At 36.2% G+C, this 26,961-nt stretch overlaps 1 protein-coding gene across 1 annotated transcript in view; it reads right to left on the bottom strand.

Moving 5' to 3' along the window:
• Positions 1-8,003: 8,003 nt before the first annotated feature.
• The window catches only part of RGS21 (regulator of G-protein signaling 21), a 51,099-nt gene continuing 32,141 nt past the window's right edge, over positions 8,004-26,961 (bottom strand). The window contains exon 4 of the mRNA XM_006889529.1: positions 8,004-8,207. Within this exon, the coding sequence (XP_006889591.1) occupies positions 8,004-8,207 (204 nt within the window). The remainder of the gene's footprint in view (positions 8,208-26,961) is intronic.

Raw genomic sequence — 26,961 nt, 5'->3', positions numbered from 1 at the left:
GGAATCTGAAGCTCCAACTCACATACTTTTGGCACATGGGCAGAAGAGACCAATTCTTGAAGGAGGGTATCATGCTTGGAAGGGTGGAGGATCAGTGCAAAAGAAGACCTGGAATGCGATGGATTGACTCAGTGACTGGAGAAATGGGATTAGGTCTTTCAGTGACAATGAGATTGGCTCAGGATAGGGCAGGGTTCAGAGCTACTGTACATAGGTTTGCTATGGGTTGCAGGCAACTTGATGGTACATAACAACAATATGGAACAAATCATTCAGGAGGCTGGATTTTATGAAGAGGGATGTGGCATCAGGATAAGGAGGAAACCTTGTCAATAGCTTGCATTACAGGACTTCACTTGCTGAAACTGAGGAAGACATATAATATTTGCTGTAGAAGATCAAGAACTGCAGTCTTCAGTAGAGACTGACGCTCAACTTCAAGAAAACAAAGACTCTCACTACCGGGCCAATTGGCTGCACCATGATAGATGGAGAAAAGATTGAGGTTGCTAACAATTTCAGTTGTGTGACTCCATAATTATCACTCTCAGTACCAGCAGTCAGGGAATCAAAAGATGAATTTATATTAGGAACATCTGCAGTCAGCGACCTCTCCAGTGTGCTGGATAGCAACACTGTCTTTCTGGAGAACAAAGGGAGTCTAATCTAGGCCACAGTCTTTGCAATTACTTCCTATGAATCCGAGAGCTGAACAATGACTAAGGATGACAGAAACAGAATTGATGCCTTTGAGCTGTAGTGATGGAGAAGAGTATTGAACATACCATGGGCTGCCAAGAGAACAAAGAGGTCTGTTCTGGAGAAAGTGAAACCAAGATGTTCCTTGGAGGCAAGGATTTTGAAGCTCTCTCTGACATACTTTGGGCATATTACCAGGACATCGTGGAATAGGACAGCATCCTTGAAAGGGTGGAGAGAGAGTACAGGAGAGGAAGAGAAACCATGGATGAGATGGATTGACACAGTGACTGGGGTAATGACAGTGTTTCAGAGGTAGTGAGATAGGCTTGGCATAGTGCAGGTTTCAGAGCTGCTGTGCATAAGTTCACCATGAGTTGCAGTCAACACTGTGGCACATATATCAACAACAGCAGCCAGCTTTGTGCAAGCACATCAACACCAGCCCTTTCTTCCTTGAAGTAGCTGAATAGGTTAAAATCATCATCTTTTTGGTCGGCAGTTGAGCACTTACCCACATGTGACAGCTGTGAGTGGGATGTAGTCTTGCTAAAATGAAATTATTTTCCTCAGTCATTATATCTGGATAAATGACTTTGATTTAGGTAAAAACACATTTATGGCTTGTGATTTGAAGTTTCCAATCTATCTTTATATTTCTAGTGTTAGGATTTATATATTATTCTTTGTGAAGGACTGCTTCTAGTAAGAAGAAAAACCTACACAGGAACCCATACAATTGTTGGACAAGAAATAAACCTTTAAAAGAAAAAAATGTGTACATCAATCATAAATTCAACAGTTTAAATCTCCCTTGGCAAGTTCTTACTTTTTAAAAATGGATTATGCTCTGTTCTCATAAAAGATTTAGGTTTAGATATTAAACAAAGACTGCATTGGACGATTAAGTTAAATTTTTTTTTCCTTACCTAATAATAGACATTCCCCCTCTCTTTGTAGTTTATATGAAGGAAGTAATATAAATTCTAGAATTTTAAATTCATAATTATGTCTTTGTGGAAAGAAAAGCAAAAATAAACATTCAGAGACAATATATGCAAAGGTGTTTATTTTTTAAAGGCCACCTACCATTTTGAAAATAAGATAATTTCAATTAAAATCTGTATGAAATAAATGTAAATATTAGTTAATATATCCACATTATGAGACCATAATTTATTTCTTATTGTCAATTTTTCTATAAAAAGAGCCAGCTCTTTATTATGTTTGCTTCTTTCATGATCACTTACAATACTAATATTTCACATATCATAATTTATTTTTCTAAATGTACAAAACAATGAAATTATTAGAACACAGGACTCACACAATATTTGTAATGAGTTAACAGCTTTGAAAATTTTTTCTTGTTGAAATATATATACATATGCAAATGAAGAAATGTTTTATTTGACATATTCTGATAGTTAACTAAATAGTCGTCATTCAAGAAAAATACATAAATATGAGATTTTGATTACCAGAAATAGTTATGCTGTTGCATGTGCCATCAAGTCCCTTTCAACTCAGTGACCCTACATACAGCAGCTCTGAACCCTGATCTTTCCTGGGCTCATTTTCTCTGACACATTTTACCCCCGTTACTCCAGTCAGTCCATCTCATTCAAGGTCTTCCTCTTCTGTACTGTCTATCCACCCTTCCAGTCATGATGTCCCTCTCTAAGGACTGCTGCTTCCTTGTAGCATGCCAAAAGCATGTCAGAGCTTGAGAATGCTTGCTTCCAAGGAGCATCCTGGTTTCACCCTATCCGGGATGTCTTGGAGAGGGCTACAGCCAGTGTTCTTTGGAGGCAAGAATTAGGAGGCTTCACCGCACATACTTTGGGCATGTTGCCATAAGGGGCTATTCTTTGGAGAAAGATATAATGCTGGGAAGGGTAGAAGTTCAGCGAAGGAGAGAATGACCCTCAATTAGGTGGATTGACATGGAGGCTGCTTCAATGGGCTCCTGTGTGTCAGGAAGTGTGAGGATGGTTCAGGACAGAAGAGGGTTCAGATCTTTTGTCTATAGGGCTACTTTGAGTTGTACTTAACAACAACCACCACCACAACCACAACTGAAGCAATCATAGTATTGTTTTTAATTTGGGTATAACAAAGTATACATATTCAATAATTAAACAATAACCTAATTAGATACCTTTGGAATTCCCTCCCCCCCCCCACTATACATCTGGGAGTTCTGGTGGCCTAGAGGTGAAAAGCTGTGTTGAAATCCCAGTATCATTCCACCTTTTAGATTCATTTGATAGTGCATGAGTTTGAATCCACCAGCTGCTCTGCAGGAAAAAGATGGGGAAGCTCCTTCCACACAGTTTACTGTCTCTGAAAACTTGCTACGGGGTCTGTTTTGAGTTTGTTCTGACTCAATGACCCATCATCACCACCACCAGAACAACAATAATTCTACACCCAGCATTATTTTGCATCTTAATAGAATATAGAAGAAAAATAATGTACTAATTTCTTAAAAATAAATGAGATTTTTTTTTGTTTTTTTGTGGTTTTTTTTTTTTGTGTGTGTATCATCAAATCGGATCTGACTGGTACAGGAGGAGATTGTCCCCCCTTTTCCAGAAGAGCATCTGGCGGCTTAAAACCCCACACCTTTGGGATTGCAGTACAGCTTCTTTCCACTAGGCCACCAGAGCTCCAAATGAGGTCTTTTTAAAAATCGTTATTTTTTACCATCTACTTCACTTGGAAATATATTGATATATTCTTGATTTAATTATACATATTAGTTAGATATTGAAATGCAAACAATAAGCAGTAGTTGTATATAACACACACACACACAAACGCCTTCTGAAAATACATATCAGTTATCATTTAACGGTATTCCTGACTTCTCATCATTAAAAATACAAAAGCAAAGCTGATGAAATGAGAGGACCATAGCTGTGTAACTCTTTACTTTTTTAGTAATTGATTACTGCTATGACAATATGCTACTTTTTTATAGTTCTGTGGAGAGTTTACTCTAAATTAGTTGCTATCACCAAGAAATAAATTACATGAGTGTTTTTCTGGAATGTAAATTAATCTCAGATTAAAAATAACTGGGGTAAAACAATTAAGTGGCGATTGTGTGGGTAAAGGCTAGACATAGAAATTTTGTATCAGAAATAAATGTATTAAAGTTATGGTAGCAAGACCAATTACTTTTGTTTATAAAGATTGTTGCTGTTACATACCATCAAGTGGGAACTGAGTCATAGCTGACCCTCCTGTGTTTTCAGAGGCAGTAAATCACACAGGAAGAGACTGCTCATCTTTCTTCCACAGAGAAACTAGTAGATTCAAACCAGATCCTTCTAGTTGGAGTAAATTTCTTACCACTAAACCATTGGTTACTTATTTTTAAAAGATACTGTACATAGTATCTTTAAAATTGGAATTAATCTCTTTAGTTTTCAATGATTAATGTTGTTTATATTATGACATAGACTATATGATTGGAATAATTAGTTGACTAGCTTAGGGCTGTTGTACATAGGGTCGCTATGAGTCGCAAATGACTCGACGGCACATAACAACAACAACAGCTTACATATAGACAAAATAAAGTAAAATTCAATCTAAATTTCATATCTAGGATAATGCATTTTCTGTATAACTTATGTATTTGAAGGTTTTTGTTTTAGCTTTTTTTAAACTAAAGGAAATAAATCTAGGTATTTTAACAAGGATATAAATAATGATATGTTCAAAAGACCATCATGATACTAAACTTCATTAGAAAAGTCACTAGAAAGAAAGAAAACATATTTTTTCTGGAATTATTTTGTCAGCAGGTCCCCTCATCAATACTATGGGTACATAGGCTTGCCCTTCCACATTATATTAGATGAACTCTAGATAAAAGTAACTAAAACAATAAAAAGATATGAAAAATACTGCCTAAAGAGAAAGACCTGAAAAAATGTTTATGGGAATAATATTTGAAAGTAGTTCGTGCTTACGTGTTGATATTGCTTAAAAAGTTTTAGAGTTTTACTGTGCATTATTAGAATAAAAATCCTTTGGCTATAGCTTGAGTCTGAAACAGTGAGTTCTAGGGAAATAGAAGAAACTAGTTTTAAATAAATTTCCAGACATTATTATTTTATAGTCATTAATATCTAGAATTTAAATAAATTCAAGATGAGTTTACAAAAATTCACGTACGTTAGCTCTACATTTAATTGTTAACAAAGAATTTTTTTTAAAAATACGTTTTATTTTACTTTAGGTGAAAGTTACATGTCGTTGTTTTTATGTATTATTGATCAAGAATAAACTTAGACTGACCCTCTGGTGGGTTTTCAGAGGCAGTAACTCACATAGGAGGAGCCTGCCCAGCTTTCTCCCTTTGAGGAACTGGAGGCTTTGAACCCATGTGCCTTTGTATTGCCAGTGCAATTCCTCACTGCTAAGCCACCAGAGCTCCTAAAAAAGTAAATTTTTAAAGGAATGTATAATTTATAACCTTCAAGTCTGATGTAATAAAGTATAAATGTAATTTACATGAAAACATACCAGAAAATGATAGTGTTTGAAAAAAAATTCATAGTTTGAAGGTTATTTCTACTGAATTGCCTAGTCATTGTTTTCATGTCTTACTGCTTATCTTCATTTTGAATGTCAACACTTCAGTTCTTATTAAACCCAATGTCAACATTTGATAGAAAAACATAATATTACACAACTATTATTTAAACACAGAATCAGAAATATTATTGCTATACATATTTATTACAAGTCAATCTTTTAAAACTAATGATTCCATCAATAAAATCACTGGTCAAGAATATTTGATTAAATAGTGTAAAGAGCAACATAGCTACAGTGAATTTTGGCTGAACTCTTGTTAGAATTGAACATATAACACTTCAAGAAATTGTTTTGATATTTGTTGGTTTTGCAGGCATTGTTCAGTATCTAGGGTAGGCTAGTGGTTAGAATCTGTGCTGTAATCCTGAAGACATGTGGTTCGAATCTACCAGTAGCTCCATGGGAAAAGGATGGGGCATATAATCCCCGTCCATGTAATTAATTGCCTCTGAAAACACATTGGAGGGTCACCTATGTGTCATTTCTGACTTGAAGACACATAACATTTGTGCTGCTAACTCAAAGGCCATGCCTCTCGGGTTGATTTAATTCAGCAGTGGCTTACAAAACAAAGATGAAAGACTTCTTCCTGTGAGATTCACAGTTTCAGAAACCCAACAGAGGGTTAGCTATGAGTTGGAATTGACTCAGCGACAGAGAGTTGAAGTTCTTAATTCAGTATCTACTACTTCTGGGTGGTAGTGGTTTGCCTGAGGCTTTCTTGGGACTATGAGCAAACATTTGAGGGACAAATGCTGATGCACATGACTTTGTAGTACTAAAAATGACAATTGTTGAGCATGAAGTCTTGTTCTGTCATACTAAGAATGATATTGTATCTTGTAGAGAGGGAGATAAAAGTAATTTCCAGGGAAATAAATCCATATTATTTGGTGAATGTTGTGCTAGTAAGACTTTTTTAATTTCCAAGTCTTAGGACAGGACTGAACTGAAGAGATGTATTGCCTTTAGGGAACAAGGAACATGGATGGATGGCATGTTGAAACACCAACCTTACTGCCTCTTTATGACCTGTGTGACTTTATTAGTAACTGAGTATTCAGATGTTTGTCTTGTTGGTTTTTTGTTTGTTTTTCATCTAAGGAAGGACAAATATAATTTTAATTGTAAGTTCCTTTTAAATCCAATCTATTTTTATTTTGGGGAATAATCTATCATTTCCATTTAAATAGAGACTAAATTAAGGTAGGAATCCCCAGAATAAATGTGAGAAGTGTACAGCTATTTTCCACTTAAATGAATAGATTTTCAGCTGCACCAACTGTTCAAGATCAGTTTTTTATTATGCCTTGCAAATAAAAAACAAACAGAGTATATTCTCTTTTCCTGTGTTGTAATGCTTATTATTCCTGATGGAAAGAAGGAAAATTTTACCTCATGAATGAATTGTTTATAGAAACAAAATAAATCATGCTATTTCTCATCTAGGTTTTAATGTTCAAATAATCTCTTAGAGATGTCAATAAAATAAACAAATCAGAATAAATAAAGAAGAAATGTAAAAGATCTATAGAACATTTACAGATTCTTGTGGTAATAACATCATTAAGATATTTATACCAATCATACAATAATTATACACAGTGATTTTAGAAATATCTCAAAGGCATTTAACAAATTTTGTGTCTTTTAAAAAATATTGTTAGGTATTGTAGATCCAGTATAGAGATGTGTGATAAAGTAGAAGAGATTCCTAGACTGTTATATTTATAAGAGAACAACTCCAGGTCTTTCCATATGGAGCCACTGGATGTGTTTAAGATGTAAACCTTTCAGTTAACAGACAAAAGCCCAACCATTGCTCTTTAGGCTTCCTTTATAAATAATACCAGTGCTTCGCGAGTAAATGGAAGAGAAACTTTAAATGCACACTAACTTAATGAAATATTTATTATAGTATTCTTGATGATATGGGAAAATCATTGCTATGAAGCTCATTCTGTAGGCACTTTCTATTTTGTCCACCTTCAGGGCTCTTCTGTACAGGTATCTATGGATACCATTGGATTCAACTAAGTGAGTCATTATGTCAAAGTTTGATTCATGCTGCTATGACCCATACATATGAATGTGCATATGGCCCTGATTGTTTTTCTTTTTTAATTACAATGAGACCATGACATTTTAGAGAACTACTATTCCATAACGTCGTTTATCCAGTTTGTTGTAAAGGAATAACTAAGTAGACTCAATGGAAGGTTGTGTTTTGGTTCAGAATTTTTTTCCCCCAGAAGTGAGGTTTTGAATAATGTAAAAGATGTTCAAAAATCACATATATGATGTTAAACAATCTCCCTCACTATTAAAAAATATACATTTCTTTGAATTTATAATGTCATAGTAATATCCTCTATTGGTTTAATAGTATATTGTATATCTATAAATCATTTTTGTGTTCTCCCAGTAGGAAAATTTAAAGTACCCGGTAAAATGAATAAATTCTAAATAAATGGCTTAGAAATGTAGACATGATATTTAAGAAAAGTATTTTTTTTTCTGTTGTAGTAAAGCAAAAAATAAGTTTTCTAAAACTAAACAAATAGCCTGTATCAGGACTGATATTTTCTTTAATTTAGTGTTAAGTAGTTTGCTTGAGAGTGATCTCCCCTATAGTTTTTCCCCCCAAAAAAATCATATCCTGATGATTAAAGTATAATTTACCTTCTTCACAAGAAAGGGAGCCATTTTTTATGATTTCCAACCTGTTGGCTATTGATCAATTTCTTATAAATCTCAGACTTTAGGAATCGAGGAAAAGAATCCTTGGCCATGAGACTATAGATTAATTTCTGTGCCTCGTCAAAGCATTTGAGCGTTGGTTCTGCAATGTTCTTGGAGATGAGGTCCCTGGTACTGAAGTCAATGTTAATCTGTGGAAAATAAGGTTGCGTATCATATGATTAGTTGAATCAAAGCAGGCACAGTTTATACAGGTGGCAGACACACATGTTATTTGAATTATTTTTTCTTTTGTCAAACACAAAGCTGATCTGATGCAAAGCAGCAGAAAGGTCACAGTCATTCATTGTCTGAACTGCAGGACTTAACTTGGTTTAATGACTTCTAGGTTACAAAGAGAGGCATTGACATGGAATATACTTAAAGCCTTATTTTCAAATAAAAAATCAAAGTAAAAAAGAGTAAATAATATATCTTATGTTTACCCCTCACTTGCTTTTTATTTTTGTCTGCTATTTTGAATTTAATACTGAAAATATACTTTCTACAGGAAGAACTTTTTTAATTATCATTTTTAAATTGAGATTTTAATGAAAGTTTATAGAGAACTTGGACTTCCATTCATTCATTTTTGCACATTTTCCTCCCTGCCCTTTCCCCCTCCAGTTTGTCTTTTTCTCTGGGAAAAAAATATTTCATTATTATACAGTCGCTCTCTCTCCTAGTCCACTTTACTATGCAGTTCTTATTCTGGACTCTTGTCATGTCAATAATAGCTGATTATATATATATTCCTTTTATACAGTTCTCTCCCTAGTCTGTTTCAATGCCATGTACATTATTTATCCCCTCTTTTCTTAGTTTTCCCCCAACCCCCATGTCAGTCGTGTTTTATAACAGTGGCATTATGCAGCATTGGTCCTTTTGTGACTGATATATTTCACACAGCATGTCTGCCATGGTTTGTATAACATTTCATGAGTTCTTTGTTTAGGAAGAACTTTTAAATACAATTTATTAGCTTGACTTCCAGAAACCCATCGCCACTTGTTTCCCAAGGGAGAGGGGGCAATGCGTTTCATATCTTTCTTTCTCTTTTGCAAAATGAACAAAATAACACCCTAAAGATCCTCATTGTGCCACAGAGTTTATATAAACCTGGTGGTGTAGAATGTTAAATGTTGTGCAGCTAATGGAATAAGTCAGTCCTAAAGCCATTCACAGGGAGAAAATAATGGACAATCTTCTCCTGTAAAGATTCACAGCTTTAGAGAAAGCTTCAAGATCATAGTGAGTCATAATCAACTTCATGACAGTAGGAATTATGGGTCTCAAAAACTCAACCATTGCTAGTTAAATTGAAATTGACTCATATCTGGCCCTCTAGGTGGTTTTCAATGACTGTGAATCTCATGAGCTGAAATTGTCTATCTTTCTCACTTGAAGTCAGTTGTGGATTCTTACTGCAAGAGGTGTCATATTTGGGTCCACCAGCAACTCCTCAGGAGAAAGATGGACAATCTCCTCCTGTTCCTTTAATATCTCCTGCAAACCTGTTGAAAAGTCAGCCATTAGTCAGGTTCTAGCTCACCAGCAATGAGAATGAGAGAATGATATATTTGTTCTTGTAATGTGTGTATAGTCGTCTATGACTCACAGTGATCATGGGAGTAATAGCTCAGAACCTTACTCTATGCTGCACCTTACTCATTATCTCTCATGTCCACAATACCGTTGGTACACACTGTATGTTAATTCATCTCATTGAGCATCTTTCTCTCTTTTTTCTGACCTTCCACTTTTCCTACTGTGAGGGTCTTTTTTGAAGGATTGGCCCCTCTTGACAACATTCTCAAAGTAACTGAGATTATGTTTCACTCTCTTTGTCTTTGAGGACTACCTTGGTTGCACTTCCTCCATGACAGACATTTTTTCTCTTGGCAGGACCAATGGATATTCAATACTCACCAGTATTACAATGTAAAAGCTTCCTTCCTTCCTTCCTTCCTTCCTTCCTTCCTTCCTTCCTTCCTTCCTTCCTTCCTTCCTTCCTTCCTTCCTTCCTTCCTTCCTTCCTTCCTTCCTTCCTTCCTTCCTTCCTTCCTTCCTTCCTTCCTTTCTTCCTTCCTTCTTCATTGTTCAATTTTCAGATGCATAGGAAGCAATCCAAACTATCATGGCTTGTATCAGGTGCATCTCAGTCTTTACACTGAAATCCTTGCACTTTAGCATTTTGGAGATGTCTTGACAACAGACTTTCCCAGTAAAACATGTCTTTTGATTTCTTAACTGCTAACCATGAGTGTATTTTGTGAATCCAAGTAAAAATCCTTGATAACTTCAAGCATTTTTCCAGTGGTGATGATTTTTATTTTATTGATGTTGAAATGTATGTGTGTGTGTGTGTGTGTGTGTGTGTGTATTATATGCCATCGAGTTGCCTGTGATGTATAACAACTCTATGTACAATAGCTCTGAATCTTGCCCTATCTTGAGCCAATTTCACAATTCCTGCCACTACACTACTAGAGTATATATATATAGATGTGTGTGTGTGTGTGTGTGTGTGTGTGTGTGTGTGTGTGTGTGCGAGAGAGAGAGAGAGAGAGCGAGCATGCAAGTGTATTGACCTTTTTCGTACATTGCCACATCACCACACAGGCATCTCCTACAAGGTATAATAGACACCGTTTATATTGGAACACTTGCTACTTGCTGTTGAGTCAACTATGGCACAGCGACCTCAAGAACAGTTCAGTTCGTGGCCCTATCCTGAGCCATTTTCACGATCTCTGACACACCCAACCCCATTTCCACAGTCACTGTGCCAATACATCTCATTCATCGTCTTCCTCTTTTGCCCTGATATTTCCTAAGCATGATATCCTTCTCCAAAGATAGATTCTTCCTGATGAAATGCCCCAAATATTTGAGAATGAGTTTCAAAATCCTTCACTCCAAGGAAAAATTTTGTTTCACCTTCTCTGGGACAGACCTGAAGAGGTTTGTTTGCTTGGCAGGTTTTGGTACTTTCATTTCTCTTCTCCAGCACCACAGCCCAATGGCTATGGGACACTATTTATCTTCAAATATATAAAATGACCCAAAATTTTCTGACGAGTTATTTGACTAAGTGTTTATAATGTCTGATATATTCAGAGAAGTAGAAAAGGTCATATCTAAGTTAAGCTGAAAATATTTATAGGCTGCCAATAAGATCTGATTACTAAAATACCAAACTCTCAGAAGGCAGGTAAGAAATTTCTCTCATTCATCTTTCTTTTAGCCCTAACACATAGCAGAATATCTCTAACTCCTATAGACAATCAATATTTATTTGTTGAATAGAAGTGGAAATTCTTAGAAAAAATGTTAATTGAGTGTAATGACAAAATACTGTAAGGGGCAATTTGTGCTGCACTGTATGGTACTAAGAAGTTGTGTAAGCAGATCTGTCATCAAATAATTTTCTTGGTATGGCTCCAGCTGGTTCTATAATTTCTTTTCATCCTAAGGAGCTCTGGTGGGTTAGTCTATAGAGATTTAAACTATTAACACAATGGCCACAACGCAAAAAGTTTGCCTCTACCAACCACTCTGAAGACAGAGTGCACAGTCTCTTTTTGTGTGATTTACAACCTCAGAAATTCAATGGAGTATCAGCTATGTATTTGTTCCAACTCAAAGCAAATGGTTTTGAGTTTTGCATTTAAATAAAAAACACAAGATCAAAGGTACCTATCTTAAAGTTTTGTTTTATAGATTGAAATAATTTAAGCTATGTCAAATCATTTAACTATTCTTTTTCCTAGGAATTATTATAAAGGAAATAAGAAATATTATTTTTTAAAAATAGTATAAGAAAGAAATCATCAAAAGGCTACTCTTGCTCACCAATAGTTTTCTCTGTTCAGTAGTTTTAACTACTCAGTGATTCCAAAATTCATACTGAATTTTTATTACTCCTATCAATTTCTTACATGCTTCACTAAAATTGCAGATCTAATACCATAATTCTCTTGATGGTTTCAAAATTAATATTCTTATCTTTATGTTATAAAGCAGTGTGACAATAGAAAGATGAGTAATCTTGAATGAGTTATCATAATACTTCCTAGTTTCTATTTCCTTATCTTTAAATTTATTATTGATGGATGCCCTAATATACAAGATATTGGCTTGCAAATCAACAGGTCACACAAATCCACCAACCACTCAGCAGCAGAAATGTGAGTAGTTTCCTCTAAAGATTTACAGGCCTCAAAACCCCATGGAAGGTCATCATGTGCCAAATTTCACTTGTTAGAAGTGAGTTTTGATTCAGAGTTGTTGTGAGAATTCTTTTGAGTTAATCCTACCCCCAAACCTAACCCCATTGCCCTAGTTACTGTATCAATCCGTCTCATTTGGGGTCTTCCCCTTCTACACTGCTCCTCTGCCCTTACGAGCATGATATACTTCTTCAAGGACCAGTCCCTCCCATCCATGTGACCAATGTATGTGAGATGGAGCTTCAAAATTCTAGACTCCAAGGAGAAACTTGGTGGCTCAGGACAGGGCAGGCTTCAGAGCTATTGTACAGAGGGTCACTATGAGTTGTAGGTGAGTCAATGGCACATAACAACAATTCATATATCAATTCAATAATTATAAGTCTGAATACATTATGCTACTATCTTAAAGGCTTTGAGCCCCTGAGTATTCAAATCTACCAGTGACTACAAGACAGACAGTTGGACATTCCCCTCCCACTTGATTTTCAGCCTTGGAAAGTTAGAATTGACTCTGACCTGACAGTGGGTTTGCTTTTATTATGGAAAGGAGTTCCTGAGTTGTGCAGAGTTAAACACTCAACTACTAACCAAAAGAGAAGTTCATCCATAGTCACATTGGAAGGCAAGGTTGGCAATCTATTTCTGCAAAGTCATAGTCCCCAAAACCTATGGAGCAGTTTTCTCTGTATTTAATGAAATCACTATAAATCAGCATCTACAACATTCAGGGCCAGATGGCATCCATATTTGGTGAAGATGACAAGTAATTAAGTAGTATTATTATATATTTCAAAGTGAAAAATCAAGAAGAAACCAATTGTATAGGGAAGATAATTCTGGTAAAACAACAAGTGCTGAATCTCTGACTAAAAGAAATTGGTATATTCTGAAAAGGAGATTACTCTGAGATGGACAAAGGCGAAAAGTACCAAGAAGAGAGTGTGATAAGGTTAGAAGAGGATGTACACATCAAGGCTTGGAGATCTATGTGGAAAAGAGTGTTTTCTTTCATTTCAAAACACAGTTGAAAGATTTGAGTCATTGACATAAAATTGGAACCCTCTGATACCTGACCCTTCAGAAGGTTTTCAGAGACTGTAAATCATATAGCAGGAGATTGCCCCTATTTCTCTTGTAAAGTTGCTGATGGAGTTGAAACTCCAGAGAGGTGTGTCTTTGGCTTAGCAGCAAAGCTCCCTATGGGCTGCCTCATCAGAACTCCCTGGTGGCGTGGCTGAGCTGCTGAGAAGTGGCGTGATAATTTATGTAAAGGACTAAGTACCGAATAATGTATTCTTGGCAGTGGGGATCATTGAATAGAGGTGATTATCATGATCATGTAGCTATTTTTAATCATAATCTAAAGCATTTTCCATAAATTCATCTACATAGTGATGATTTACAAATAACAAACATGTATGTTTCCCATTTTGTCCTTTAATTGTTAATTTCTTAACAGCCTCATCAGGAGTTAATTTAACTTTGTATCTATCTTATTATGATAATAATTATAGTGCCAACTTTCTCAAGCATTCGTTGGGAGAGCTTTCACTTAAAACAAAGCCCGTGTATGCTTCATGCACATATTGTCTTCATAATGATAATAGTAGTACTTTCTAACTACAACTGAGCACGTGTAATAACTCATGGTATTTTAAAAGACTAAAGCTCAGATTTTGGCATCTTCAGCCCTTAGAGTGTATTTCCCAGTCCTTATGTTTTTCTGTCTGTTTGTTCTGAGGAGCCCTGAGTGCATAGTGTGTAACATATCAGTCTGCCAAACAAAAGGTCAGTAGCCCAACAAATCCATCAGGTGCTCTGAGGGAGAAAGATGAGCAAGCTCCTCTTGTAAAAGGTTGTAACCTTGGAAACATGACCAGGTCAGGTATCAGGAGGGTCACTGGCAATGTGTTTTTTTATGACCTGGGTTTCCCACCAAGCGATCCTCATTTCCCTTTAATTTCTCCCATTTCCCCCACTTGTGAATATAGTCTTATGCTGCTAGGGACTTTATGTTTAAAGGTATTCCTCAACATTTATGTCTTTCACAGTCCTTAAGGCTAAAAACTCTTAACAACATCTAGGACGTGAAGTTTAGTTTTGGATTATGTTGTTTTTATTTTCTCTTTGCTAACCTCTCAAAGGATTTTGTGCTACTTAGATGATATTTACAGTCTGCCATCTCTTGGTATGCCTTGCAGCATTTAAGAACTCAAGAAATACTTTAGTCAAATAAAGTGAAAAAAATTCTATGTTTAAATTTTAAAGATAATTACCAAATTCTGCTTCAACATATTAATAATTGACTTCATTACTAAGAAGTACTTGGCTTGTGCTTTTGACTTCTCTCTCTTTTTTCTTTTTTATTTGTTTGGGTTTCCTACTAACAAACTGCCAACATCAGTTATTGAAAGCTAAGTGATGAGCAGATCTACTGCTTCTAGGAGATAATAAGTAGTCTCTTGAATATGTGTCTTGGAAATTCACCTTAATATCAGTTGACAAAATACCACACCCACATGTTTATATAAATGCCACTATTTTTTCTCCAAAGTGTTCAAGCTTGAACAAAGAAATCGTCTATGACATGTCTTTTTCTTTTTTCCTGATTTTGTGTGTGTGTGTGTGTGTGTGTGTGTGTGTGTGTGCTGCTATGTGTGTGGTTGTATATGTGCGTGAATATATTTTGCTGTTTACTAGTAGTTTCAGAATGATCTTTTTCAATAGCACATTTATCTTGTTAATTTACACTTCTATAATCTTTAATATCCTGGGGATCTGGTGGCACAGGGATTACAACATTTAGCTCTTAACCTCAAAGTCTGAGCCCAATAACCACTTCATGGGAGAAAGATGAGGCAGCTATCTTCAGTAAAGATGCAAAACCTTGGAAATTCTATGGATAATTCTTCTCTGTTATACAGAGTGCTGTGGGTTTGCTTTACACTCTGTAACGTTACCTGTTAATGTATATGCTGAATATAGTCTGACTCATGGTGACCATATGGGACAGAGATAGAACTGCCTCATAGGATTTTTCAAGAGTATATTCTTTATAGAAGCAGATTGTCACATATTTTGCCTTTCAAGCAATGTTGAGTTGAAACTGTTAACTATTTTATTTTCTTTTAGATTTTAATGTAAGTTTATAGAGAACTTGGATTTCTAGTCATTCATTGTTGCACACTTTCTTCCCTGTCCCCCTCCCCCCTACCCCTGCCCCCAGTTCACTTTTTCTTTGGGAAAAAACGTTCTTCTTACATTGTTATACATTCCGCCCCCCTCGACAACTTTACTATGTTGCTTTTACTCTGGACTTTTATCATGCCAATAACACCTAATCATATATTCCTTTTATACAGTTCTCTCCCTCTTTCGTTTCAATTGTTACAATACCCTGTACATTATTTATCCCCTTTTCTTAGTTTCTACCCAACCTCCATATAAATCCTGTTTTATAACAATAGCATTATGTAGCATTTGTTTTTTTGTGACTGAGATATATCACTCAGAATAATGTCCTCCAGGGTCACCCATTTTGTAGAATATTTCATGAGTTCTTTGTTTTTCAGTGCTGCATACTATTCCATTGTGTGAAAATACCACAGCTTCTCTATCCATTCATTTGGTGATGAGTTCTTGTGTTGTTTTCAACTCCTTGCTATTGCAAACAAAGCAGCAATAAACATGGGTGTGCATATATCTGCTTGGGTGGCAGTTCTGGTTTATTTATGGTATATTCCCAGTAGTGAACGTGCTGGGTCCAAAGGTCTTTCTATTTCCAATTTTCTGAGAAAGCGCCATACTGCCTTGCTAGTGGTTGCACCATTTTACACTCTTACCAACAGTGAATAAGAGTTCCAGTTTCTCCACAACCTTGCCAGCATTTGTTATTTGCTGCTCTGTTGGATTTTGCTATTGTAACTGGCTTGAGATGATATCTCATAGTTGTTTTGATTTGCATCCTCTCAGAGTTAGGGATTTTGAACATTTCTTCATGCATTTGTTCCCCACCTGAATGTCTTCCTTGGTGAAACCTTTTGTTTAACAGCAGGTACTGTCACCACAACTCCACTAGGATCTCCTTATAAATCTCTTATCTACCCTCATATCTGCTATCACTTTGTACTGTATTACTATTCTCAGTCCTACGTTGTTATTGTGCTGTAAGGCTCCATCAAGTCTACCACAATTCATAATGACCCCATGAACACCAGTTCTGAACCTCGTCCTCTCCTGCACCATCGTTATCTCTGTTAGGCTCAGGTCTATTGTAGTAGTTACCGCATCTGTCCATCTTGTTCAGAGCCTTCATCTCTTCCACTGATCCTCTACCTTTCCCAGCATAAGGTCTCTGTTCAAGGACTAATTCCTCCTAAGAATATGCCAGAAGTAAATGAGATGAAATGTCACCTTTCTTGTCTCTAAGGAGCACTCTGGTTTCACTCTCTTAACAACAAATTTGTGCTCTTTTTGCAATCCATGCTATATTCAATACTCTGCTAGCATCACAATTCAAAGCCATATATTAGTTTCACAGAAATGTTGTGTTCACCATATGAATATTCGTCTAGAAATATGATTTTCTACCCACAAAACGTAAACTTCTTTTTGCCTGAATTTGATTTCTCATACCCTGACCTCAGCGAATATGCTGTTTCTAAATCATTATTTACACCCAATGTCATCTGTATGTTGGTCTATTCTGTTGCCAAAGATATTTTGTACTCAAAACTGTTGCACAGCCTAAACTTCCTCCTAGCTCCACTAGCAGATTTTCCTCATACTTTGTAAATCAGGTATATATTTTCTCAATCTTCTTTGATAACAGAGGAAAAGACTCTATAATTTCTTTATCATTGTATATAGTCCCGATTTGAAACATCTTATAAAATTTCATTTCTTGTTTAAGTAAATTTAGATATTAAAGCTTCTACTTTTGTTAAGTATGTTAAAGATTCAATATAATTATCAGTGAAAGAATATTTGTCACTGCAAAGACAATTCAAGTGTTCATAAAATGAAATTAGTGAATATTTTTATATACGATCTTTTTCTTTTGTCACTGTTATTATTAATTACTATCCAACTGAATCTGAGTCACAGTGACTCAACCCTGTGGAACTGAGTAGATGTGGTTTGTGATGTTTCCTAGGCTCAAAAATTTTTTTAGAAGATCACAAGGTCTTTTCCCCTGAGGAATGCCTTGTGAAATTGAACCACAGAAAAGTTGCATTTAATAGTTGAGTTCCTAACCATTGCACCATCAGTATTCCTTTATTCTGTTAATTGATTCCTTTCCCTCTATATTCTCTTTAAAATAAAGACAAAACACATACAGATTCTTCACATTTTCTTCCTAATCTATGGTCCTTTTATGTTCTCCTTTGATGACTTAGTCTTTTTGTTTTCTTTTTTTAAATTTTATTTTATTAATTTTAATGAACAGAGATTTTGGATTTTCATTCATTCATTGTTGCACTTTTTTCTTTACACCCCTTCTCCCAGTTCACTCCTCTCTTTGAAAAGCAAAAGATAAACTTCTTCTTTGGTATACAATCCCCCCCTTCTGTAAAGCAATTTCTGAGTCATGTTGTTGTTGCTTTTGATTGCCATCTCATCGAGCACAACTCATAGCAACCCTATCCACAACAGGCCCGAAGCCTTTCTATAACTATCGTCATTTTCTCAAAGTTCATAGAGCTTTCAGAGGCAAGTTGGTTAGGAAGTGGATGCCACTCCTGCTTCCAAAACTGTCTTAAACTGGGAGCTCCACCAAACACTGTTCACCATGAGTAACTGTCATGGCATTTGACACCCCAATAGCACAAGGTTCAGCATCACAGCACCCCCATGTTATCTCAGTACAGCATATTGACAGTAAAGTGCTATACCACTTAGATGAACATTACTCCAAAATATAATAACAACCAACTTTTAAATACAAAGGCCCTCCATAAAGTCTTGTTGACTTTTAACAAGAGACTTAAATAAAAAACAACCAATGCGATATGCTGTTGTTGTTGTTGTTTATGAGGCATTGAATCACCAGTGCATCTTATTCTGGGCCAAATCTAGTGCCATCTAGTTGATGCCAACTCACAGCAAGCACCATCTGATGTCTGAGGTGGTACTTCTACTGACCTTCAGTAGTTTTTCAAGGCTATAAATCTTTAAGGAAGGGGACCATCTATCTTTCATGCTAAGTGTCTGGATTTGAACCACTTGCCTTTCAGTTTGCTGGAAAAGTAGAGGATCAGAAAAACAGAAGAAGATGTACAAGGATATGGGCTGATCAGTGACTGCGACACTGAATTTAAGCACAACACAGACTGAGACTGATGCAGAATTGGAAGGATTTTGACATATTTTACATAGGACCTCTCTGAGTCAGAGATGAGACTAAGGCAGCATACAACGCAGCATTTTGTTAGGAACCCAATATGTTATATGCAATAATACCTAGGCTTCTTAAAATAACCATAAGGATATGAAAAGTTCAAATTTTGACCATCAATTATTAATATCAGTACTATTAAGTGTATTCCAATTTACCCCATGATTTAAAGAGTAGAACAAGCCTCTCTCTGTACAGTTTACCATAACAGATTGGTTTTTAAAGATCAGCAGACTTGTCTTTACTCACCCCAAACCTTTCATATAAGGGCCAAATATCTTAACTGTTTGCACCACGGAGGGACTCTACAAAAATAAAAGGCTGAATTTATTGACTCTACCTGATATACTAAATATTTATATGGTTCCTTTATGTCTATAAAATAGAACTATTATCACTCTGTTTTTTCAGTAATAAAATTATATATCTGAGAAATTAATTATTTCACTGTTAATCTTTCCCTTGTTTGTTTTCATGTAAAAATATTGAGTGGTTGAAAGAGAGTGTATTAGAACGTGAAGATAAGAAGGTTGTTGATACAAAAAAATATCAAGACAGCTTTTGAAAAATTACCTACAGTGGGATAGAAGTGCTTTCTGAAGGAAATGATAGGAAATGGTATATTTTAAATTTATTTCTGATATATTACCTACTGTCATTGCATTGATTTTTGACTCATAATGACTATGCTGTTGTTGTTATGTGCTGTCGAGTCACCTGCAACTCCTAACAACCCTATGTACCACAGCCCTGAACCCTGCTCTATCCTGTGCCAATTTTATTGTCATTGACATGCCTACCCCCATTACCGCACTCACTGAATCAATCCACCTCATCAAGGGTCTTCCTCTGCTGTGCTGTCCCTCCACCCTCCCTAAAATAATATACCTCTCAATGGACTGGTTCCTCCTTGCAACATATCCAGAGTACATCAGATGAAGCTTCAGAATCCTTGCCTCCAAGGAGAAGCCTGGTTTAACTCTCTCCATGATGAACCTGTTTGTTCTCTTAGCAGTCCATGGTCTATTCAATACTCTTCTCCAACACCAGAGCTCAAAGGCATTAACTCTCCTTCTATCATCCCTAGTCATTATCCAGCTATCTGACACAAAGCAAGTGATTGTAAAGACCATGACCTGTATAGGGAGCACCTTAGTCTCAAGACTGACATTATTGCTCCTCAGTACCTTGAAGAAGTCTCTGACAGCAGACTTTCTCAGTGTAATACAGATTTTAATTTCCTGGCCACTCGTGCCAAGAGTGTTGATTGTGGAGCCAAGCAAACTAAAGCTGTTTACAATCTCAGTTTTCACCAGCCATCATGATGCTGCCAATCAGCCCAGTGGTGGAAATAAAGAAATCTTTGTTTCCTTGATAGTCATGAAATAGTAATATGACTACCAAAGAATGAGGAAGGGCTTGGACCAGGGAGGAAGATCTGAAAGAAGCCCTATGAGTTTTTGAAGGGAAGAAAGGTAAGAGACTACAAAGGCATGAATGTACCAGATCATGTTGGACTTTCTGAGACTTGCTGAGAAATTTTTTACTTAATAGTTATGTTGAGAACAATGAAGAAATTTTAAGCAAAGGGTAAATGTGAATACATGTTTAAAAGATGTATATTATTGTCTAAGGTGGGTGACTTTTAATCTGCTGCCCTCGGGCCTGTCTTTCATTGTTTTTGTTCAGACATTCTTCTAGGTCATATAGCCCTGGTGTACAAGTTGCTGTACCATGTTCACTTTTGGTTGCTGTGAGGCTGAACACCGTGACAGTGGTGTGTCAAATGCGTTAATGATTGGCTACACAATGCGGACAGAAAGTGGGGTGGAGTTCCCCTATTACAATAAGCTTGAAAGGAGGAGTGGCATCCACTTCCATAACAGCTTGCCTCAGGAAACCCTATGAACCTGGAGAGAGGATGAAAGGCACCCAAGCGTCAAGGATTCTCCTTCATAGGATCTCTATGAGCCATCTGGAACTCGAAGGCACTTAACAACAATAACAACAACAACAACATCATTGGCTATCATGTAGTGAAGTGGCTAGATGTGGGTAAAAACAGTTAGAAGACCCTGCTTGGATTAAATATGGGAGCGTTTAAAATTTAATGGAATTCAAAGACATTTAGGAGATAGACTGATTGGAACTTGTGACAGAGTATAATTGTTGCACAGGTTTTCTTGTCTGTAATATTTGGTTGCCTAATTATAAGAAGCTGCAACTAGGTGCTGCAATCTTGAAGGCACAGAGTTAGAATCCACCAGCTGCTCCACAGGAGAAGGCTGGGCAATCTCCTCTCATGTGATTAACTGCCTCTGAAAACCCTCTGGAGAGTCAGTTATGGGCTGGCTCCAACTCAACAGTATAAACAATAACAAAAACAGTATTAAGGATAGCGAGGGGCATCCACTTCCAAAATAGCTTGACTCTGGAAACCCTGTGAACTTGAAGAAGTGATGAATGTTATATAAGTGTTCAGTTCTTTCATTCATAATGTTGCTATGAGTCATCTACAACTCAACGACAACTAACAACAATGACAACAACAACAGCATTCCGGTATATTTGGGTGTGTCCTATTTACTACATTAGCAGTTCAGGCCAAAACTATTTCCATAATTATCAGCCTTTGGTTTATGAATTAGAACAACACAAGAAATTAATAAAGGGCAGCCTGTAAGGAAGGAGGATATCCAGTCAATGCAACTGAGTCATGAGGATTAGCTTTCAAGAATATTTTGTGTTTTCTTCTACATTCTTCTGAGTGATCAGTAATGGCAAAAAAGAATTAAAAAGAAAAGCCCAAACTACATATTGTTAAATAAATTCATTAAACATAATCCTGCCTCAGGCTTTAACAAAAGATGACCCTTAGAGAAAAGATTTCTTGGTAGCTGTCCTATGAGTTTTGGGGAAGTTTAGACTTTGGTGAGTATCTCAGACTCTATTAGATGAAGGGTATGGGCTCAACTGGGTTGATGCCGACTAGTGTAGTAGCTCACGGTGTCAACTCTCTGATCATCATGGGTCATTTCAGTCCTGGAGCTTACAGAACACTTATTGTAGTTGTTATGTACTAGTGAGTCAGAACCGAATCATAGCAGACCCTCTAGTAAGTTTTCAGAGGCAGTCAATCGCATGGGAATAGATTGTCCATCTTTCTCCCTCAGAACAGCTAGTGAATTAAAACCATATACCTTTCAGTTGGTTGTGTAACTTCTTTCTCCTAAACCTCTGGAGCATAGCATTGTTTATTATCAGATATAATTAAAGGTGCATCAGTTATAAATAGATTATTTACTTATATGAATATTTACTTCTTTTTTATTTGTATGGACCTATTTAGTTTCAACAACTGAGAGCAAGGCACTGTTTTAATTGCTTATTTTTCAAAAGTTCATGAATTATCTCTGCTATCTGAGGCCACAACACTGCCAACCACAAAAAAAAAAAAAAGAAAGAAAAAAACGGCACAGGAGTTTGTTTCTTAAAAATGACAGCTGAGATGTCATCACAGCGGTTTAGAGGCTTTTAAAGGCTGTCAATTCTGAAAAGGGCTTGACATGGCTGACACTGACAACAATCCATTATATTAAAATGATTGATTCCTGAATTACATTTTCAGTCATTGTTCAAAAACAATCTGATAATAACACTCTAAGCCACTTTAATGTTCATGTCATTTTTTTAAACCAGAAAGCTATGCAAACCAAATACCTCTTTTCTGCACTAGTGGTTTTGAATTTTTTATTTTCTTTTCTTTCTTTTTTTTTCTTTGTTGTTTTTCACCTAGCAGTGTCACTAGAGTTGGTGTCACCGAGGGCAGTAATTTATGGTACCAACCCTCCCCTCCCTTGTACTTTCTCTCATATCAGGAGATACAAACACCTTTTAAAAAAATCTTCATTGTCATTGAGTAAGAACCGACTCATACATTTCTCCACCTGAGCAACTGTTAAACTTGAACCACTTTCCTTTGAATTGGGACCTCAACTCTCTACCCACTTGGCTATCAGATATCCTTAGAAATGTTTATAATAAATTTTAATTATAGAATAATACAAGATAGAATTGCAAACTGCTTTAATATTTCATAGATTACATGAATAACTAAAACCAAAATGGTTTTATGAAATTCAACATTTAGTAACTTAATGGAAGCTTCTTAAAATTTTTTCCATTTATTCTATACTAGTTAATTTTTTAAAAGTTTACCGATACAAATGCTAATTACCAAAATAAATATAACTTAAAAACACACAGAAAAATTGAAATTGCTAGTAACAAAACTATAAAAGCAACAAAGCCACATAATGTGAAATTACATTGATATTAGGTAGTCATCAAAACTCTGACCAGAGCACATTGTGCTCTTATTGAAATACCATCAAATCAGAAGCAGTCCTTTGTTGACCTTCCATCCAATAGGTGTTGGGAGGCAATAAACCAAAAGGAAGGAGATTGCTCATCTTTCTCCTGTGGAATAGCTGATAGATTCCAATCAGATTCCTTTGTCCTGGCAACACAATTCCTCACCACTAAGCCACTAAATTTCCCTGTTGTTGTTGTTGTTTTTGTTAACTGCAGTAGTAGATAACTCAGAGTGACTCATAGTGACTCTATAAAGACCTGAACACATATATAACTTTCATCGTTTCTCCAAGTTTATAGAGTTTCTGGAGGCAAGCTATTTTGGAAGTGGATACCATTCCTGCTTCTAAGTTTGTTTTAATCAGGGAGCTCCACCAAACACTGTCCACCATAGATAACCATTATCACATTTGACACACCAATATCACAGTGTTCAGCATCACAGCAATTATGAGTTACCTCTGTACAGCAAATGGACAGACCAGTGCTATTCCACTTAGAAGAATGTTTGACCAAAAACTACTAAAACCAGGCCTAAGCTGCTAGAGTTCCCTATTAGAAGATTAAAAAATAAACAACTGAAGAAAAAGAAAACTAATAAAAGAGACTTGAAAAGATGGGATAATAACAGACATAGAGCAGAGGTATTTAATTGTTGTTGTTGTTATATGCCGTCGAGTCGTCTGCGACTCATAGTGACCCTATGTACAACAGCCCTAAACCATGCTCTATCCTGTGCCAATCTCACTGCCTCTGACACACCCATCCCGATTACCTCAGTCACTGAATCAATCCATCTCATAGAGGGTCTTTTGTATTTAATTAAATAAAATATAATGCCTATAAATGATTGCCTGAAATAAAAAGTACATGTACACAACATGATACATTTGCAAACAAAAGCTTTTTTTCTTTTAACAGTAAATCATCATGGACCTTTAGCCTTGTAGATTATTTTTATAAATGTAAATTGGAATTAGAAAAAAGTTCTTCTTTTTCTTGATGACTACAATGATATTTTTGTAAAAAATATAAATTTATTGTGAAGCGCTACACAAAAATGTTATTAAATGGTTATTTTGGTGTTCACCCATAGAAAATGTCACAACTGTGATCCACACATGCCGCACCGCACATCACACACACTTCTTACTGCCTCTACAACTTTTAACAATCTATTTAGCAGAAAGCATTCATGTTAAAGTTTACCTGTTTGCTTGTTTGTTACCTAAACAGAGCTTTATGTATTCCAACATAATTTTAATCAAATGTTTTTGAACTGTGCCCTCAAATTCAAATTAGCTAGCCTTTCCTCATTTGGAATGTATAGTGTAGCAGGAAATGGACAAAGGGTGTGTGTATGGATATGAAAAACTTTCTAAAATAGTGCAGGAAGCATCTCAGAACTCATTCACAACAGCACTTAAAAGTATTATTCAAATGAAAGTCATGTATCCCTTTGGTTACACAATTCTAGTGATAAAAATCTGTGTTGCAATCCCAAAGCCATGCAATTTGAATACATCAGCTGCACCCTAGAAGAAGATGGGCAGTCTCCTCCCTTGTGATTCCCTGCCTCTGAAAACCCTCTGAAGGGTTAGCTGTGGGTCAGTTGTGACTTGATGGTACACAAAAACAGCAATAATAACTTTAGTAATATTTGATTTTTTCATGAAATGAAAGGCAAACACACATTCTGTAACCTGTTCTTGAGGATGACTATCCAAACTGAGAAGAGCAGCTAAATTTGTTAGATTTAGAAGACTCTGTCTTTTTACACATCTGTATAGCCTTTTGTTGTTAGCTTTGGAGATAGAAAAAGTTGACAGGAGTTGGTAGGCAGCAAGTAAGACATGAGAAATGAAAGACATAGAATTCAAAACCAGCTTCATCAATTAGATATTCAAAGGGAAGATGCAATTGAATAGAGACAGATGTCTCTTTAATTTCTGTGAAGATAGAGGAGATGGCACATATGAAATCAAGAACATATACAGATTGATAAAAGTGGAAGCCATGTTGGAGCAGCAGAAAAGGACTTAGATGAACTGATTTCTTTCTCCAGCTCCAACGTACTAAAGCAAGGCTGCTTTAAATCATTTTGGGAGGTGCATTACAGGAGCTCTGGTGGTGAAGTCCTTAGTGAAGGGCTCTGTTAATCTAAAACTGGCTCTTCTCTACCAAGAGAAAGATGGTGGTCTCCTTTCTTGTGATTTACAACCTCTGATAATCTGCTGCAGATTCAACATGAATTAGTTACAACTTCACTACAGGGAATTTCCTCATTTTTAAGGGAGATACATTAAAATGCAGCACCCTCCTCCCTTTTGTTAGAGGGCCAATATTTTTTTTTCTTTTCTACTACGCTGCATATGAATGTGGGCTTCACAGTTTATTAAATTATAGGAATTAGAAGGAATATGAAAATAGAGGATGGCGTAAGCAGTCTGTTCTCAACTAATGAGAAGACTGGCAGTTTGAACCTACCTGTTGGTACCAGAGAAAGTCCTGGCAACTTGCTGCAGTTAAGATCATAGTCAAGAAAGCCCCATGTATCCAGTTCTACTTTCTAGTACAGTAGATTTTGATTTTATGCAAAGGTCTGGAAAATGGGAGACAGACTGAGGCAAGATCATATTAGGTTTCTTTCTTCAGCATAATTGTTAAAGTTTCTAGGATGTACTATGCACACTTAAAATAAGTATCAGATCAAAAAAAAGGAGCTCACATTTTGAAGCATGAAGACATGGGTTAAAAACTTTCCTCTCTTTATCAGTGTATCTGAGTTATTTCACAGCTTATCATTGCATCACTGAGGTTTAGTCATGTTTCTCCTTTCAAGGTAGATGGTGATAATACCTCTCTAAGATAGTGAGTGTGATGGTCAGAGGAGATAGTCCTGCAAAGCACTGTGCTAGTATTACAGATGATATCTTTAAGATTTTCTCTTATCTTCCCTCCTTCCCTACATTCTTCTCCTGTGTGTCTCCCTTTCACATTTTTCATTTCCTTTCCTCCCCCCCCCACCACCGCCACCGGTAACTTCTGTTCTTTTCTTTGTGAAAGACCCATTTTCTTTAAAACAGAGTGGAAAAAATGTAGAAATGCATATGATCCAGGAGGTATGATTTTTGTGACAATTTATGTTCCAGATCTACAGTACCAGGCATTTTTCATTACTGGGTTACTCCACAAAGCAGTGACTAGCTCTTTTGTTTGACTCTTATTTCTCTTTATATCTTATCTCTCTTCTGTTCCATCATGTCTTATTTCCTTCTACTCAACTTCCTGGTCAAAATTAAAAAATAGTGTCTTTTGTTATACATACTCTGATTCCCTAGATTGAGCTTTCCTATCATCTGCTATCATGTTGTTGGAGCCATGTGACATAGGGTCCTTTCCACTCATAATGATGCTCAGAGACAGAACTGTTTCTTAGGGTTTTATAGGCTATAATTTAAAAAAAATATTAAAAAGTGTTCTATGTGTATATAGTTATAGATGTTGTTACGTATCATTGAGTCAGAACTAATTCATAATTGACCTTCTAGCAGGTTCTCAAAGGCTGTATAGCACACGGGGAAGAAATTACCCATCTTCCTACATGGAGCAACTGATGGATTTGAACCATGTGCCTTTATAATGGCAGCACAACTCCTTAACCACGAGGCCATCAAAGCTTCCTACATGTACGAAGCGCCTGCTGCAGATTGTCAAGGACTGCAGCCTACAATATGGATTGAGGCTCAATGTCAAGAAGACAAAGATTCACACCACTGGACCAATTGGCAGCATCGGGATGGATGGTGAAGAGATTGAGTATGTACACAGCTTTAGTTTGCTTGGCTCCATAGTCAACAGTCTTGGCACCAGCAGCCAGGAAATTAAAAGGCGCATTGC

The sequence above is a fragment of the Elephantulus edwardii genome, unplaced genomic scaffold (genome assembly GCF_000299155.1).
Source record: "Elephantulus edwardii isolate Elephantulus edwardi_28Jun2011 unplaced genomic scaffold, EleEdw1.0 scaffold00078, whole genome shotgun sequence".
NCBI classification, from domain to species: domain Eukaryota; kingdom Metazoa; phylum Chordata; class Mammalia; order Macroscelidea; family Macroscelididae; genus Elephantulus; species Elephantulus edwardii.
The sequence above is the reverse complement of the archived record's forward strand: the minus strand, read 5'-3'. Positions and strand labels throughout refer to the sequence as shown.